This window comes from Elaeis guineensis, chromosome 13 (genome assembly GCF_000442705.2).
Source record: "Elaeis guineensis isolate ETL-2024a chromosome 13, EG11, whole genome shotgun sequence".
In the NCBI taxonomy this organism is placed as follows: domain Eukaryota; kingdom Viridiplantae; phylum Streptophyta; class Magnoliopsida; order Arecales; family Arecaceae; genus Elaeis; species Elaeis guineensis.
The window spans coordinates 46,697,270-46,716,121 of record NC_026005.2 but is presented as its reverse complement, the minus strand read 5'-3'; the positions used below and the strand labels follow the sequence as shown (position 1 = coordinate 46,716,121).

The 18,852-nt window shown below is 32.1% G+C and overlaps 1 protein-coding gene across 11 annotated transcripts in view; it reads left to right on the top strand.

Annotated features, from left to right (window-relative positions):
• Positions 1-1,453: 1,453 nt before the first annotated feature.
• The window catches only part of LOC109506539 (reticulon-like protein B12), a 35,471-nt gene continuing 18,072 nt past the window's right edge, over positions 1,454-18,852 (top strand). Inside the window, exons 1-5 of one of the 11 annotated variants that reach the window (XR_012136528.1) lie at positions 3,212-3,574; positions 4,050-4,110; positions 4,201-4,221; positions 4,765-5,146; positions 5,222-5,629. Coding sequence is in view for 3 of the 11 variants with exons in the window: in XM_073248166.1 (XP_073104267.1) it covers positions 3,508-3,574; positions 4,050-4,221; positions 17,103-17,171; positions 18,305-18,389 (393 nt within the window). In the remaining 8 variants the exon portion in view is untranslated. Of the gene's footprint in view, positions 1,819-3,199; positions 3,575-4,049; positions 4,222-4,764; positions 5,147-5,221; positions 5,630-17,102; positions 17,172-18,304; positions 18,551-18,852 lie in introns of those variants that run through there. The other 10 variants (XM_073248168.1, XR_012136525.1, XR_012136522.1 and 7 more) reach the window with 10 other exon arrangements.

Sequence of the window (18,852 nt, the reverse complement as noted above, 5' to 3'; positions counted from 1 at the left end):
GTTTGTACTGTAAAGATATTAGAGTGAGAGTATAGATAGTTGTTAGAGAACAACTTGCACTGAGCGTGACCCTTACGAGAAATTATTTGGATGTCTACTCACTCGTCAGTGGTTTACTCGATGCTGTAGTAGTGTGAGTGGTCCTTTGACCTATGATGCCTCTACTGTTCGTAGTAAGGCTACTATATTTTAACTACACATATACTTGGTCTCCTAGCCATTTGGGTCCTTGCAATATATGTCGGCTACAGTAGGTCCAAGTTCACTGTTAGGAGTAGGATGTACGTAAAAGGAATCTATCGATCTTGATAAAGAAAGAGAAGTCCTATGCAATTCATAAGACTAAGTTCAGAAAGTCTTCGATCGAAGTAAGTGTAAATACTAAAAAAAATTTATAAAAATTTATAAATAAACTTAAGTCGAGCTAATCTTGCATATGACTGACGTTGGGATTTGACGAGTTCTTCACGACCTCCGTCTTGTCGGAACTCACAATAGGACTAAATCACATGATAACTATACTTAGAGGTTCAATAATTTTATTTTGTTGGATTGCCATTACATACTGCTAGGTGTCACTAATAGATTGTGAGACTCATCGAGTATCGTCTTGATGATCGATGATCCTTGATGGATAAAGTTGGAATCGTTCCAATCCATTAAAATGAGTTTCAATGATATTGTGATGATCAGATGATTGAGTTCCATTAAAATGAGTTTCAATCCATTAAAATGAGTTTCAATCACACATAATAGAGATCTTTGACTGATCAGATGATTGAGTTGTGATTAAAAATCATAGTTAGATCTAACTATTAATGTGATTGATGATTAATCCAATGCAAAAGTTACAATAATATAATTTACTAAGAGTTAGTAAGTTAGAAGAATTAATTAGTAATTAGATTATAATTTTGCTAAATTTAATTGGACAATGGGGTTAGAATCAAGTCTAATTAAATTAAATTTTAATTTGGCTTGATTTGGATTTGATTAGATCAAGTCTAATTAGATTATGAGATAACCAAATTGTAAAGAAGATCAATTCTTGATTTGATTAGGACTTAGATGCAACTAATTTTTTAATTGGATTAGAACCTAATTAGAAGAGATTGAGTTCCTAGTTGGACTAGGATTTTTCTCTCTTTGGGTGCAACCAATTCCTATTTGGTTAGAGATTAATTAAAACATCAAGAGAGATCCCAATTTGATTGGGACTCTCTTTCCCTAGCGTGTGCCCCATGAAGTCATGCCTATTTCCATGCCTTTCTTATTTTTGTGTGAGAAAGCTTATGCCAAACTTCTCACGCCCTCCCTCCTCCATGCCATATATGGATTAGGATGAAGTTCTATTTGAATTTGAGTCCTAATCAGATAAAGTTTGACCTTATTTGCCTATTGAACGCTAATTTAAAAGGGGTGGAACTTGGGGCATGGTGGTGAGTCATGAGATCTAATTTTCTACATGAAAAATTTAAACAATAGAAGGTTGGGGCATGAGGTTCTTCTAAGGTGTGTTCCTCTCTTTAGTGTGGGATTTTAGGAAGAAAAAAAAGGGAAAGGGTTTCTTTTTTTCTTCCTCCTCTTCTTCCTCCTATTCTTCTTTTTCTCTGAGAGGATATGGGAGAATGAAGAAGGATCTCATTCAACCATAGAAAAGCGATCTCTATAAAGGAGCTAACATCCTAAGAAGATCAAGAAGCCTCTCATCAGATCAAGACCTCATGTGGGATACCTATAAAGGTCGGACGATTGTGCACGTCGAGGAATTCAGATATCCACGATCATTAATTGCGGTGTAGATCGACCCATGATCAGGTATAGAGATCGGATCTCCTCTTCTCTTTTATTTTAAAGATTAGATTTCAGATGCATGATCTATGTTCATATAATAGATCCTAGTTAGATGATTTGGTAGATCTGATCTTATGCATGATTAGATTAAAAATATTTTAATTTTAATTTTATTTTTATTATTAAATCAAAAATTTTGAAACTACATACATGAAACCATCTATTTTTAATAAAAATATTATTATATTTATGAATATATTAATAATTAATAGACTCTATAAAAATATATTTATTAGTCTTATAAATTATTACCCGATAAAATATATTAATTATTATTTTAAAATTAATATTTTTATTTATACTTATAATATATTATTTGTTGATATAAATATTTATTTTGATTAGAAAAATAAGATAAATAGAATTAATATATTAAATATTTTTATTATATAAATACAAAATATGATATGATATTTTTATTCTAAAATTATCATTGAATCATAATATGATAATAATATGATTAATAATATATTATAATATAATATATATCATAAATATAATAAATAATATCAAATATAATATAATATCGTATATACAATATTAATATAATATATTAATGGTATATTAATATACTAATTTTTTTTGTGAGACTGAGAGGTATTTTTATTCTTATATTTTAGCCTAAGATCAATGTCTTTGCATGATATTGGATTTTCGACCTCAAGGATGGATATCCCAGCACTGAATTGAGGTGATTTGAGAAATACGGATAATTTGAAATCACTGCCATATAGAACCTTAATGATGTAATCAAATACAGTGATCTCATCACTTTTATCTATATTGTCATTGATCTTAGATAGATCACCCTATATGAAACATCTCCTTAAAGAATTTTAGCAATCCACATGTATCTTCTCTAAAGCATCATGAAATAAGCTATAATACCCATCCATCAACCCTGCATGAATCTTAAAGCAAGTAAAAGAAAAAGAAAAAAATTATTTGGACCTCACGTGCTGAATACATGAGGTGGAAGAGGACGACTCCCATTAGAGTCCATCTCCTCTTTTAGGTTTGATTGAGAGAGGGATATCCTAGGGTTGATCAAACTCTGACGAGGATCCTAGGATCTCACTATAAGAAATTTGATTTTTAGTGATAAAATTTTAACAATGAAATTTTTTTCATCGCAAATAATTTATTTTTATGATAAAAAAAATTTCGTTGTCAAAAATTAAGTATTTGCGATGAAAAAAATTTTCATCACAAAAAGTTCGAATCTTTTGCAATGAAATTATAATTTTCGTTGCTAGAAATAAATTTTTAGTGATAAATTTTTTTTTCGCCGCTAGAGTTTTATTTTTTTATGATAAAATTATTTTTTAATCATCAAAACTAAAATTATTTATGATGAAAAAAATTTTATTGTTAAAAATTAGATTATTTGCAATAAAAAAAATTTCTATTTTGTTGAAAAAAATTAAATTTTTTACAATGAAATTTTAATTTTCGTTGCCGATCGCGTTCCTCACGCCCGTCTCTCTCTCGCTCTCTCACGCCGCCGCCGCCGGTCGTGTTCCTCCCTCCCCGGTCGAGCTCGGTGCCGGGCGTCACCCCGCGCCGCGCAGACCGACCAGGAGACGGAAGGGCCAGCCGCTTGTCATCGATTCTCCACCGTCGAGCTCCAGATCCTGGCTCACGATCAGATTCATGGGATCCTCTGCTAGATTGTTTGGGAGGCAGAGATCCGTGCATCAGATCCTCGGAGGAGGAACCAGTAAGTGAAATCGGAACTAAAAATGCAAAGCTCTCTTGAAAGCGTCCTTATATTACTTGTTTTGATCGGTTCAGTTTCTGGTCCTACTGGTGGCTTGGAGTTTGGAATTAGATTGTTTTTTGTCCCTCCTCTGAACTAAAGCATTTTCGCTTGTACGAATTCGAGTCTAATTGGTTAATGGAAGCGGTTCTGCTGATTAATGTTTTCTTCTAGCACAATATGATCATTGTTTTGATCTCTTGGATTCTCCAGAGTTTTGAGTGTCTTTATCAGCATGCGATCTCCGAAATTTTTCATTCCAAGCTACAAATGTCTTTTCTCTACTTTTATTTACTTTAGATTTATTGTTGTTTGAAATCGCCAAGGATAGCAATCCACATTTATGATCGAAACTACTATATGAATTTGCCCTCTGATCGTGGTGTTTATATATTTTGGTTATTGGATTGAGCATTTATGCTAGAGTGTCTAACAGTTGCAGATGTGGTGCTATGGAGGAGAGATGTAACGGTACTGCTTGGATTGCTGGCTGCTTGGTTGGTCCTTGAAAGATCTGGTTATATTCTGCTGTCCTTTGTTTCTAACCTTATGCTGCTTCTGATTTCCATTCTTTTTACGTGGGCAAGGGCTGCTGCAATTCTTAACAGGTAATTCAGAGTTTCATGGAGCACTTATAATGAATCTTTGTTTTGATCCAACGTAGCTTGTTAGCATTTTAATAATTAGTTATAGGTATATGGGTGTTATCAGTCTTTGGCATGCGGTCAAAATAAATTTAATATGCTGCATAAAGGATCAATTTAGTTTATGTCCTATGTTACACTATAGCGAAAATGCTCGGGATATTTTATCATCACAAACTATTAATCATGACCTTTGGAGTTAGAATGTTGCAGACACCGATGCACTCCCATCATTGAAGGCACAAGTTAAACAATGGTGTCTGTTTAACTTTTTGCAACAAAAGGTGTTTACACATTCAAATAATAGTATTTTTGTTTTTATATTAAGGCGCTGGTTCCTTTTTCTCTTTTTATTATGTGAAATTATAAATGTCCAGCTTCTTGTTGATATATTATTATGTGAAATTAACATGATCCATATTATTTTTTTGTTATATAGATAATTTTTTATTATATAAATAATTTTATATACTTACTTTTTGTTACGATGAATGTTTATATGTACAGGATAATATTGACTTCAAGCATTGTACTGACGAATAAAAGACGATATGTATTCTCAAAATGACTGCAAATAGATATAGAGATCGACGACATAGACTTCATAAATACTGCAATGAGCTGGAGGCGAAGGGGATTGATCCTATAATCCAGTCTTATAAAAATTGGATTGGGTCTAGTGATGATTGGCGGTGGTTATGCAAGCATTTTGGGAGTGAAGCATTTCAGGTATGTCTAGTATTTCAAGTTATTTTGATATTGTTATGTTCTTTATTGGTTATAATTATATGTATTTTGTAACGATGATCAGAGGCGAATAAGGTGAATAGGAGTAAGATTGATTCTATTCACATGAAGTACCACTTTTGCATAGAGAATAAAGAGGATGGTACGTAACTACATTTGCAATTATACTTTGTAAGTTCTTATTAAATATTTATATTACTCATTTTTCTGGGCATAGCATGCGATCAAAAAAAATCTCGCAGTTCGTCGTCTGATCGATCTGATGATGCATCGGTGCCAGAGGCAGTTAGGACATCGATGAGCATGATGCAAAATCAAATTACTTATTGGATGAATCGTAGTCAGACGCTCGAGAGGATAGTGGCTGTGATGGTGGGATGGCTCGGTATCGATGCTTCCGAGTTAGCACCTCTACAGTCGCATGATGCCGCCTCTGCATAGCCATTGCGAAACATATCGGGTCAGGGATCAATGTCTGAAGGAGGGAACGAGGCCAACAACTTTGATGATACATAATTTATAGTTTTTTTAAATTTTAAATGGTGTATAAATTTATATTTTTGTATATGACAACGATGGCTATGAAACTTATTGATATTTAGAATTGCTATTTCGAATTTGAATATTTTTACTGTGTTAATATATTTTTATGTAAAATATGTTTGATTTGAAAATTTACATTTAAATAGGTATTTTTTTATAAAAAATAAAAATAATTTATTTTATCCATAATTTAATTTAGCAATGAAATATAATTTCATCGAAAAAAATAATTAAAAATTTTTGATTATCACAAAAAAATCAAATTTTCACTATATATTGTGATGAAATTTTTTTATTTCATTGCTAAAATTATGACGAAAATAAATTTCATCGCTAAAAATAATTTTTTTCATCATAAATTTTATTTTTTTTCTTTATTTTTTTTTAGCGATGAAATTTTTTCATCGTAAAAATTGCGATGAAATTTTTTTTCATCGCAAAATATTGCGATGAAATTTTTTCATCGCAAAAATTATGATGAATTTTTTTTTCATCGCAAAAATTGTGATGAATATTTTTTTCATCGTAAAAATTGTGACATAATTTTTTTCTTCGCAAAAAATTATGACAAAATTTTTATTTCTTCACAAAAATTGCAACAAAATTTTTTTTCATCGTAAAAAATTACGATGAAATTTTTTTTATCGCAAAAAATTATGATGAATTTTTTTTTTCATCGCAAAAATTATGATAAAATTTTTTTTCATCGCAAAAGTTGTGATGAAATTTTTTTTCATCGTAAAAATTATGATGAAATTTTTTCATCACAAAAATTGTGATGAAAATTTTTTTTATCATAAAATTTGTGACAAAATTTTTCTTTCATTGCAAAAATTATGAGAAAATTTTTTATTAAGTCACGATAATTAGCAACAAAATTTTTTTCATCGTTAATTTTTATGATAAATTTTTTTTTTTTATCGCTAAAATTAAAAAAATAATAAAATAATAAAAAATTTAAATGAGTAACAACTGATTTTTGACAACGAAAATATTTTTCACCATAATTTTAGCGACAAAATTTTAAGCTCTTGTGATAAAAAATTTTTATCGCTAATGCTGCGAACTCTTTCGTCGTCCGGTTGACTATTTTTGACAATGAAATAATTTTTTTCATCATTAAGACCTTTTGCTACGAGGCTTTCTCTATAAACTTTTAGCGACAAAAATTTTCGTCGCTAATATTTTTAGGGACGAAAATTTTATCTTTAGCGATGAAAAAATTTTATCGCAAAAAATTAAATTTTTTGTAGTGTTGGCACCTATAAATTCTCCGGTCATCCCCTCCTCAAATCTGCAGTCAATAGCTGATGAAGTCATGGGTTAGAGAGTTCTTTTTGTCTGGTCATTTTTGGTGAGCCACTGTCAATTGACTATTAGAATTGAAATGTATAGTTGTCTCAACAAGAAGATGTCTAGTAATGGGATACTACGATGTAATCTATGAATTAAAGATTTTGAAAAAAAAATTTAAAATTATATAGATTTGTTGGAATATGTGTGAGATAAATAATGTAACTCTTTTTCTAGATTTATTGGCATATTGTTTAGTATTTATATCTTTGAATTTTGAATCATATTATTTGTGATTTGAAAATATGAAGTATAATATTTATTGGTTAAATCTATTATAGAATATTATTGATGCATTATCGAAGGCATTGATTTTATTATGGAGTTGTCATCGATTGATTTTGATTTTAGATGTTCTTGTATATTGTTCGATTGAAATATGAAATTGATTTTATCGAAAAGAGATATTTGAATTGAGATGGATTTTGACTCACAGTCTGATGATATATCTAAATTATGCTAATGGAGATTATATATTGGTATATCGATATTCTGTCAATGGGTGTTATGGGCTGGTATATCAACACCTTGTCAGTGGGGGCTGTGCACTGGTGTATTGATACCCTGCTAGTGGGGGTTATATGCTGATACATTGACACCCTACTAGTAGGGATTATATGCTATATATAGACATCTTGCTAATAGAGATTGTGCGCTGATATATCGATATATCCTGCCAGCGGGGGTTATGTGCTGATTCATTGATACCCTACTAGTGAGGATTATGCATTGGTATATTGATATCCAACCAGTGGAGCTTGTGCATTAGTATATTGACACTCTGCTTGTGGGGGTTGTGCATTAGCACTTTGATTAATTCATGGCTATCGAGGTGAATTGGATATTTTGAAAAAAATTAATTTATGAATGAAAATAAATTTTAGAAATACTGAATTCATATAGATCTTATTTGATTAGTGTTGTATATTTTGAATTGATACACGTTGTATGCTTATTTTCATATATTATTATTACTTGATTTATATAGCTAAAGTATATATTGCTTACTGAGCTGTCTAAGTTATTAATCTATATTTTATTAATTTTTTTACAGATTTAGAGAACCAACTTGACTTGAAAATTCTATATGGGAGAGTGCATTAGAAGCAGAATTTAATATTTTTATTTTAGATCAAGATTTATTGAAGTTGATAAAAAAATATAAAATTTTTTGTAATATATTTGATTTAGTTATTTGAATTAAAATTAAATATTAATTATTTAAATTTTATTTCATTGTTGCTTTATGATATCATGATGAGATGCTTGTATGCTTATGGAGAGAGTTCTTCATGAGTATACGACAGTTGCCATAATCTCTGACTCATGATCTCGAATTAAAGACATGACAATTAATATAGTATTGGAATATAAATAGATAAATTATGACACATAAAATCAAATATATGAGTGCAGGTGGGTAGACATTAGAAATATCGAGACGATAATTTATATTGATTGTGATATAGCTTAAAAGCTTAAATTTGACATAAGTGTATTGATAGATTTGAATCAGAGTGTGTATTGGAAGTGTGGTAGTCTAAATTATTTTTTGAAGCTAATCAAAATGAGAATTTGGTTTTAAAGATATTATGATAAAAAATTTAATTTTGAGATTAGAGGATGAAGAAGAAGTAATCTCAAATTTTTAAGAACTTAAGTAAGAAAAAATTTATGGATAATTTTTTTTTAGGGAAGAATGTAATACATAGCCATCAACCCCACATGAATCCTAAAGCAAGTAAAAGAAAAAAAAAATATTTGGACCACATATGCTGAGCACATAGGTGGAAGAGAAAGACTCTCGATGGAATTTATCTCTTCTTTCGAGTTCGATCGGGAGAAGGATCTTATAGCCGATCAAACTTTGACAAGGACCTTAGGATCCATGCCTATAAATTCTCCAGCCATCCCCCCTCAAATCTCCAGTCAATTGCTGGTGAAATCATGGGTTAAAGTGTTCTTTCTATTGGGTCATCTCCGACGAGCCACCATCAATTGACTATCAGAGTTGATGGATTTAATTTTCTCGACAAGATGCCTAGCAGTGTGATCCTATGATATAATCTATGAATTGAAGATTCTATAATTTTTTTTAAAAAATTATATGGATTTGTTGGAGTACCTATAAGATAAGTAATATAACTCTTTTACTAGATTTATTAGTATTTATATTATTAAATTTTGAATCATATTATTTGTGATTTGTAAATATGAAGCATGATATTTATTGGTTAAATCTATTATAAAATACTATTGATGCATTATCGAAGGCATTGATTTCATTATGGAGTTGTGATCAATTGATTTTGATTTCATATGGTTTTATATATTGTTTGATTGGAATACGAAACTGATTTTATTAAAAAGAGATATTTGAATCAAGATGGATTTTGACTCACAATCTAACTATATATTAAAATCCTACCAATAGGGGTTATATGTTGATATATCGACACCCTAGTAATGGGAGCTATACACTGGTATATTAACATCCTACTAGTAGGGGTCATGCCTAGTATATGATATTTTATCAGTGGAGGTTGTGCACTAGTAAATCAATACTCTATCAGTGGGGGTTATGTGTTGATACATCAATATCCTGTTAGTAGGGATCATATGCTGGTATACTGATATCCTACCAATGAGGGCTGTGTGTTGGTATATCAACATCCTACCAGTAAGAATTATGTACTAGTACTTTGATTAGTTCAGAACTATCAAGGTGAACCGAATGTTTTGAAAGAAATCAATTTATGAATAAAAATAAATTTAAAAATAAATTTTGGAAAGACTGAATATGCATAGCTCCTATTTGATTTATGTTGTATATTTTGAATTAATACACCTTGCGTGCTTATTTTTAGTATATTATCATTATTTGATTTGTTTAGCTGAAGTATACATTATTTATTAGGCTATCTAGCTCATTACTCTATATTTTATTAATTTTTATTATAAATTAAAAGGACTAGCTTGACCTGTGGATTCTATATGGGAGAGCAAATTAGAAGCAGAATTTAATATCTTTATTTTAGTCAGAATTTGTTGAAGTTGATGGAAAACTATGAAATTTTAGTTGGTAAGACATTTAATTTAGTTATTTGAATTAAAATTGAATATTAATTATTTAAATTTTATTCTGCTATCGCTTTATGATATCATGATGAAATGTCTTGTATGCTTGTGCTCGTAGGGAGAGTTCTTCATGAGTATGCGACGGTTACTATGATCCTTAGCTTCGATCTCAAATCGAAAGTATGGCATAAGCCTTGAACAGTATTCGACTCAAAATCAAGATTGAGAAAAACAAAGCTTTAACCAAAAAATATTATCAATTTTCATTATTCTTTGAAAACGGAGTATATTGGAGGGACATTTGTAAGAGACATTATTAAAGGCAATGAGGTCTTTCCTGCTTCCTGTAAAATAAAATTTATCTAAAAAATAAAGAGATAATATTAAAAGAATAGCAGAAAATATTTCACTAACCAGAACCATTGGGAGAGAGAAACATGAAAATTCAGGTAAAATTAAAAAGAAATTAAATTAATATGTTGCAGATCGCATGCATATAAAATATCTGGAACTTCGTTTGCGCTCGCATACCTCCAATAAATGGACCATATCTTTCTCGTCCGGCCTCCATTTTGTGTTTCAATACGGGTGAGAATACTTGTCGATGTAAAGAAGGTGGTACAAGATGAAAATTCCCACTTTGCTCATGCGAATAAATCTTTAGTTTGGATTGATTAGCACTGGACTGTCCTTCCGAATGCTATTCGATATAAAATTGAAACTTAAGTTCTTTAATTACTTGTGAGTCAAATGCTAACATTGTATGCGACTAGATAATTTAGGACTATATTCATCCCACTACTAGATTTTAGCACGACTCAAGAAACTAGTCTTCAAACTTATTCAAATTACAATTTTTTGTTGTGGCCATGTTATTCCCTTGATTTTCGGGGGTCTTTCATCGCATATTTTATGAGGCATCTTTTTGAATACTTGACTCCTCATTCAGGCATGTGCATGCCAGATACGAGGTCTCTTGACTGTATTAAGGGAGGGATTCCATAAGAAAGTATTGTCAAACCCATAGAAGTTGTGGACTCTTTATTTTTCCTTTTTTTTTAAGCAAAATTATGAACTGGTCATCTCACATTGAGAAAAGCCAAAATATTTCTCAAGAAAGAATGAGAAAAACAAAAAGAGGGGAAGCTTGGAACTAGAGAGCAGTCATCACAATCACAGGAATCAAGGAACACAATCTATGCTCCACCGCAAGCTGAAGAGATCCATCCCAATGAACAAAGAGAGAATAGAAGATCAAGTTCCAAACCAAGTGCACCGCGTACAAAACGATAGGATGGGGATTGGTGAGAAATATAAGTGAGCACAAGGGTGGCAGCTTGCTGCTGCCGATGACACCGACGTCTCTAAAGCACACTTGTGTTTCATTTTCATCAGTATACGAACCTGTTCAATAAAAACTTAATGTATCAATAATACCTCCATGCTCTCACAGAAATCTGGTTTTCTGAGCAAAGATCCTGTTCTTCTGCTCTATCTAGATTGCCCAAAACAGGGAAGACACTGCTCCATCCCAATCCCACCTCTACTCCTCTTTAGTGCTACCCGCCATTCCTTCTAAAAAGTCCTCAGTGACTTCACTCATTCCAGCCAATTTTTTACACCAAATTAAGCTATTAAAGACCACTTTTGGATACTGAGATATATACATCTAACGAAGAGGTGTTCGTTTGTTTCATGCTGCTGCTTAAATCACAATCCTGTCAACCAGACCAGACTCTTCGTGTAAAAATTATTGACTTTTAGCTGCTTGTTTTTAATCGTCATCCAAAGAAAAAAAATGAGCTGACTTTAAGGAGCACTCCATTACACGCAAGTGCTGAATTACTGGACAGAACAGTCCTCATTGTTGATGAAGGACCAAGAAGTACGAAGATTAGATGGAGAATACTTTGTTAGCTTCAAGTAGCCAAGCACTTGCGCACTCGAGTCCTAGACTTCCATAAAAGCCCAGAGTCCTGGATTTTTAACCAGGCACACAATTCATTCATGGGAGCAAAGTTCCTAGGCCTGATGCGTCAAGGACAAGTAGGTTAAATAGGTGGTGTGGTTGAGAAGAGAGTTGGTTGTTCCTGAAAACCATTATATAGCTTTAAATTCTAAGGACTAGTTGCTGATGTTTTAGTCTATGGGCTGTTAAATTCAGATTTGAGCGTTGTTGGACTGATTCAGCCCACATCTGGAGTAAGCACTACATAGGCCCACGGCCAATAAATGAAGTGATGGGCTGTAGTTAACAGATCCAACCTGATCCACTACGAGTCTACTAAGGATCTGTTTGGATGATTGGATCTAAAATTCTATTGAATTTGTGAGTTGGACTAATACGATAATAAAAAATATTGAATTATGAACTGGGCTAGTTTTATATTCACAAATATCCAAGACTGCCTTTGAAGTAGGCATGCCTAAATCTCATAGGAAGACAAAATGATCAGCTAAATATAGCCCAAATGATCGACAGCCATGTATGACACATTTATTAGAAGATAGATGGTTATCAACAGCAACGCACCATGCATGGCACGGAAGGCTATCTTGTTTGATAGTTGTCTGTCTTCTGATAACAACTATTGAGCCCTGTGTAGCACTTTATAGTACAAACCATGCACCACAAGGGATGCTAGGTCTTCTCACTCCCTCTCTCTTCCTTCCATGCTCTCTTCCTAGTAATCTTGCTTGATGAGGTATGGATGTTGCCAAAGGGATTCTAAATTTTCATATGAACTATTGAGTCCATGATGGAATGTTTTTAGTAAAAGTTAATGGAGCTTGGAATGAAGGAATGTTATTATATAGATATAGTCTGGAGCAGTAGGAGACTAGCTAGACTTGCAATCAAGTCTGATCTACGCCGGCTATAGCATAATGTACACCTAACATAATTTTTTTTAATCTAGTTTAAGGAGTAGGCGAACCATTAAGCATACCAAAAATGGTAATAGCGAATGGCATCAACATTAATGACAACCACATCAGCAAGAACCAAAAGATCATAAGAGAAAGTTGTTGATCAATATGATTTCTTTTTGAATCATGATTTATGGCTCAAACATAAACCATTGGTTACCTAGATGGGTTAGGTTGGGAGAGTGGAAACTATTTACATTACAATGGTCTTCCAAGCTAGCTCAAGTCAAGCATGAGCCAAACCTAATCCATTGCATTTAGGTCCAAGTTTGACAAAGTCTAGGTTTGGATTTAGTGGAAGATTTACATTTTTCTAGTTTAGAAGTAATATTAGTACTAAGATCAATGACAAATGGAGAGATGGTTGTGAAAGATCTTATGACTAATGTCATTTGTACAAACACCATTGAACTTTTCTTGATTCTTTCACCGGCAAATAGAATGTTTTAGTATAGAACCTAAAACATAATTCAAAGAATTGAGCTTTGTGGTAGGGCTTATTTAGTAGGCTTTTGGCCCATCTAGAAGAAGCAATAGGCCATTCCCATGTTCAGATTTTCTGACTTGAATTTGGACCAATGGGTGGCTGCCCCATAGTTTAATCATGGGCCCATGATCAATAAATGATGTGATGGGCCCGTATGTAGGAGATCTAGCTTGATCCATAATGGATCTACTAATGAGGGTTGTGAGCCTGATCTCGGTGGGATTAGAGAAAGACTTCTCAAAATCATTTTTTAATCGGGCTAGGATTGGGCCTTGCCACTCCTTCCATTTCCTCCTCCGTCTCTCACTCTTGTAATGGACTCTCTATGGTGTATAGTCTGCATTGCAGAGTACCATGCAGTGCTCGATAGCTGTAGAGATTGATGGTTATCAATAGTGGTGCATCATATATGACACATAAGGTTGTCTTGTTTGATGGCCATCTATCTTTTGATGGCAGCCATAGAGCATAGCATAGCATTCTATGGCGCAAGTGATATGTGATTGAAACATTATCTTTATTCTATATCATTCATATAAATTTTTTTTTTTAATGCTAATTGGCTGATAGATGAAATTTAAAGTGATGTCGCCTTGTGTCGGGACCAGATGTGAGGCAAGTAATTTTTTTGCCCTAGCTATTTTTGGAAGCTATGTTTTTCATCTTTAATAAGTCTTTCTAGGTGTGTTGGATGTCTTTGAATAGTTCTAAGCTAATATAATTATTGGACTCCTAGCCATCTATCATTTGCCTTAAATATTTGAATTGTGTATAGATGTTTTCTCTTTTTCTATGCTATTTGTTATCCATCTGTGAAAGATGCATAGTACTTCTAAAAATATATCTTTTATTTTGGTTTTATATATACCTTGAATATCAATTAGTTTTTTTTCATTTTCAATCACAGTGATAGTTGGCCTCAATGGGCCTGGTGTAGCCACGGCTCAATACGGAGAGGCTGTCCTAATGAGCCACGGCTATTTGGTCTGTCATGGCTCGCACCATCCTCTAATGGGCTTGGTGTAGCTGGATGGTATCTCAATACGGAGATGCTATCCTGAGTGCTCGTATCTCTAATACTCTAGAGCGAAGTTTTTTTATGGACCTTGTCCTCGCCTCACCACTGGTGGAGACTGGCTTGAAACAACAATAAATAAATCATTAGTATGATAGCTATCCAAATAAAAAAATTAAATTTTATTATATAAAAAGTATAATAATACCATTCGAATCCACCTCACTCAGACCTGCCTCACTAGGACCTGCCAGTGCAGGATCCTCTGGCGACTCTACTAGTGCGGCAGTGAAAATGGGTGAAGGTGCTTCAGCCTCAGGGGTAGGCTGCAAACACGAACATCGTTATCTGTCTCTTGATGCCATATCTATAATTTTTGACATATAAATGAATATAATATTGAACAATAATAGTAAAAAATAAATTACATTCTAATGAATAGAATTATGTCGCATACCATTATTGCAAGAGAAGATTCAATAAAGAATATAGATCTACTTATCAATATTCGTATCTTTCTCGATGTGTAGGTCCTCCTCCGAATCACAATAATCGACTATTGTATCATCTTCTATCTCATCGTCATTTATGAATTGATCGTCGCTCTTGGACTTATCAAGATTAAATACAAAATCAGCTTCAACTTCGTTGGACGACAGATCAGTCCTATTCAAAGGAGCTGTTACAAGTTCTTCATCAATAAGAAGCTCAGCTAATGTTTGTTCTTCTCCTTGAAAAGCTTTCTCTTCATGTAAATTTGAATTATCATCTATTTCTAGTTGGGTTGGTATGTCATATATGCCTCTAGGTATTATTCTTTGTATGACATGCTAATTACCTTAATATTTTAGATCCTTCAAATATATTACTTATTTCACTTAACTTGCTAATATATACGCTCATTCTAGTACCATGTTCGTGCAAAGTTTATACTGATAAAGTATAGATCGATATGAATATCGATCTTTTTATTGCTAATATCCCACTATTCACATTGAAATAAGAATACAAAATTACTAGATCCATACTTTAGTTCTATAATATCTAACAGTATACCATAATATTCAATCTCTTCTTCTCCTTCATATCCTATCATAGCAATCCCACTATTCTGGATCTGTCGTTGCATTTCAAGCTCTCTTATATAAAATCTTATTCCTCTAATGATACATGATGCATAGTAGTTAACTCTTGGATCGGGACCACATGCTAAATCATACAACTCATTAGTCGCATCTTCTTCTTTATTGAAATACTTATATTTCATCTACATCATAACATAAAAAATTATGTTGGTTCAAATAATTATTTTTATAATTATTAAAAATAACATATTATTAGTACAACTTACAAGGTCTCCAAATCATTTTGTAAATTTTCTCCCATGTCGATCATCAGCATCCGTATTATTCTCTTTGGATAGTATACTCTTGTGCTCACTACAACAAATCATAATTTTTAATTTTACATCGATATAAAAAAATTACTTAGAATATTACACAGTATGCTAAGATGATACTTACTCAATGAAATCTTCAATTTCTTCATAATTATTTAGAATGTAGAAGTGTGCATTAGATAGCTTATTCACATCCATAAATTCATATCTCCTTCCACCAATGGGTTAAACCGTTTGTTTAAATATAGACAGTGTCGGTTTATTGTCACCTCATTCACGATCTATGTTACGATCTGTATGATTGAATCTTATTTTGATTTTATCAAGATACATCAAGTAGAATGTGACACACTCCATAGCTACATATATTTTCGCTATAGACTCTTCAGGCTGTGCTTTATTGTGTACATATTTTTTTAGGATACATAAAAATCTATAAATAAAAATAAATTTAAATTTTAGAAATATATTTATATCTTATAACTGTTATGATAAAGTACGTATAATTTTTTTTTATCTTTCAATAGGATACATCCACCGATAATGTACTGATCTGATTAAAAAAGCTTTCTTTGAAGATGAATAGTCAGGTGCACCATAACATCAAAAAGTGATAGTGAAATTTTTTTTTCTAATTTACAAAGAATGAGCACGATATCCTTCTCAAACTTTTTAAGTAAGTTAATCTTCAATTTTTAACAATATAGTTCTCAAAGAACACTCTCAACTCAATCAATGTAGTTGGAACATTACCATCAAAATAGCTATGTATGACCACAGGAAGCAAGCATTGCATCATCATATGGAAGTCATGACTTTTCATGCTAGAGATATTACCATCATTGTTGCCAACACATCGTGATATGTTTAAAGCATAAGCATCAGAAAACTTTACGATTTTGAACCATCCACAGAAACTTTTCTTTTTTTTGTCAAACAGTGAATAACATGTAGGTGGCATGAAAAATCTATCATCTCGATGAACTAAATACAACTCTTGTCGGATTTTCATTTTCTACAAATCAAAGCAAGCTTTTGTACTATCTTTTAATTTTCTAAGATGTTCAATACTGTACCGATAATATTATTATAAATATTTTTCTCAATATGCATTACATTCAGATTATGATGTAGTAGCTGCTTCCAATATGGTAGTTTGAAAAAAATACTTTGCTTCATCCAATTCAGCTTAGCTTCAGCACGCTTCCGCTTGCGAGTACCCAATATTTTTTCAAATTGGATGTTTTCAATGACTTCAAGTTGTTCTAAAACTTCTACTCTACTTAACTCCTTAGGTGGCAGATGTTGGTCGGACTTACCATCAAAGTATTGATTGTAACGAATCCTCCAAGAGTGATTATCAGGTAGAAACCGTCGATGATCCATGAAGTATATTTTTCATCCATACTTTAAATATAAGGAGGATGCATCTTTATTGCATATTGGACATGCCAGATATTCTTTGATACTCCACTTAGATAAGTTTTGATATGCAAAAAAATTATTTATGATCCATAAAATCGAAGCATGCAACTTAAAATTCTTTCAACTTACAAAATCATGTCTGTACTTTATTTTTTCATAGCTCCTTCAGATCATCGATTAACGATCATAGATATACATCAATTTTATTATCTGGTGCTTTTAGATTTGAAATCAATGATATAAAAATAAATGATTCTTTCATGCACTTTCAAGATCACACATTATATACAACTAGCATCACAGGCCACATACTGTAGGAAATGCTCAAATTGTCAAAGAAATTAAATTCATGTGTCGCTAGATCAAGCTGGATATTACGCAGATCACTCATAAAGTGCGGATGCTTTGCATCAAAGTCTTTCTACACTACGGAGTCAGTCAGGTGACTAAGTATGTTCTCCTTCGAAACTTACTGCTCATGATGCTATCTCATTTCTTCAACTATCTTTATGGACATATATAATCTTTGAAGTCTTCGAATCAATAGAAAATACCTCAAAATCTTTTAAGATATCTTCTTTTTTTTTCCTGTTATTGGTTTTGTACCTACGCTCATCACATTTCGGACATTCAATTACCTGTTTGTTATCTTTATAAAATAATATACAATCATTTTTGTAGGTATATATAGGAATATAGTCAAGTCTCAATTTTCACATGTATATTTTTGTTTCAGAATATGATTTCAGAAGTCGCTCTCCATAAAAAAAAACTATTTTAATCAATGCCAAATTTTAGTCAAATAACTTCTAACTCCATCGATTCACGAGTTTAATATGAAGTAATTTTATCAAAAATCCTAACTTGGAGAATTTTACATAATTTAGATAGAGTGGTTCTTATGCATCCCTTACAAGCTTTGCAAATTATTCAGAAGTTTCTTCTACCTCAAGCCGGATATTATGTTCATGATCAGGATTGCCTTCAGATACATTAGTACTCATACGTACATTTGAACAAACATCCTGATATAAATTATCTAATAGTTCTCCTATACCATCATGTTCGACAGGTTCAGCAGCATCATTATCATCTTCAGTATCGTCATCGTCGTAGACAACTTCATTCAGATCACCCTCCCATGTCATATCCAATGAGTATACTTCTTGTCCATACCATAACATAGCAAATGCTCCTCAACAAGAGTGTTATATGATGATATACCATATTAATACATCTTTTATATGAATACTTTATCCGACTGGCACTATTAGCCTTATGTCGTGCAAACTCAATAAAATCTCGAACACCTTTTCGATATTCAGATAAAAAAATATCTTTGATATTCATCCAACTTTTGTTGATATTCATCTAACAACAGACATGAAAATCATTAACAACAAAAAAATTTTCAGTGGTATTCATCTAAACCGAATCCTGACTCAAATTTCGAACTGAATCCCGATCTAGGTTCTGGACTGTATCTATCATATACCCGAAGAACATTGGATAGATAACTGCTGACTATCAGATAATGAAATAAAATATCAACTATTAACAATAATAAGATTATTATTTTTTTAAAAAATCTAAATATGGGACATTCAAGAGTCGATCTCG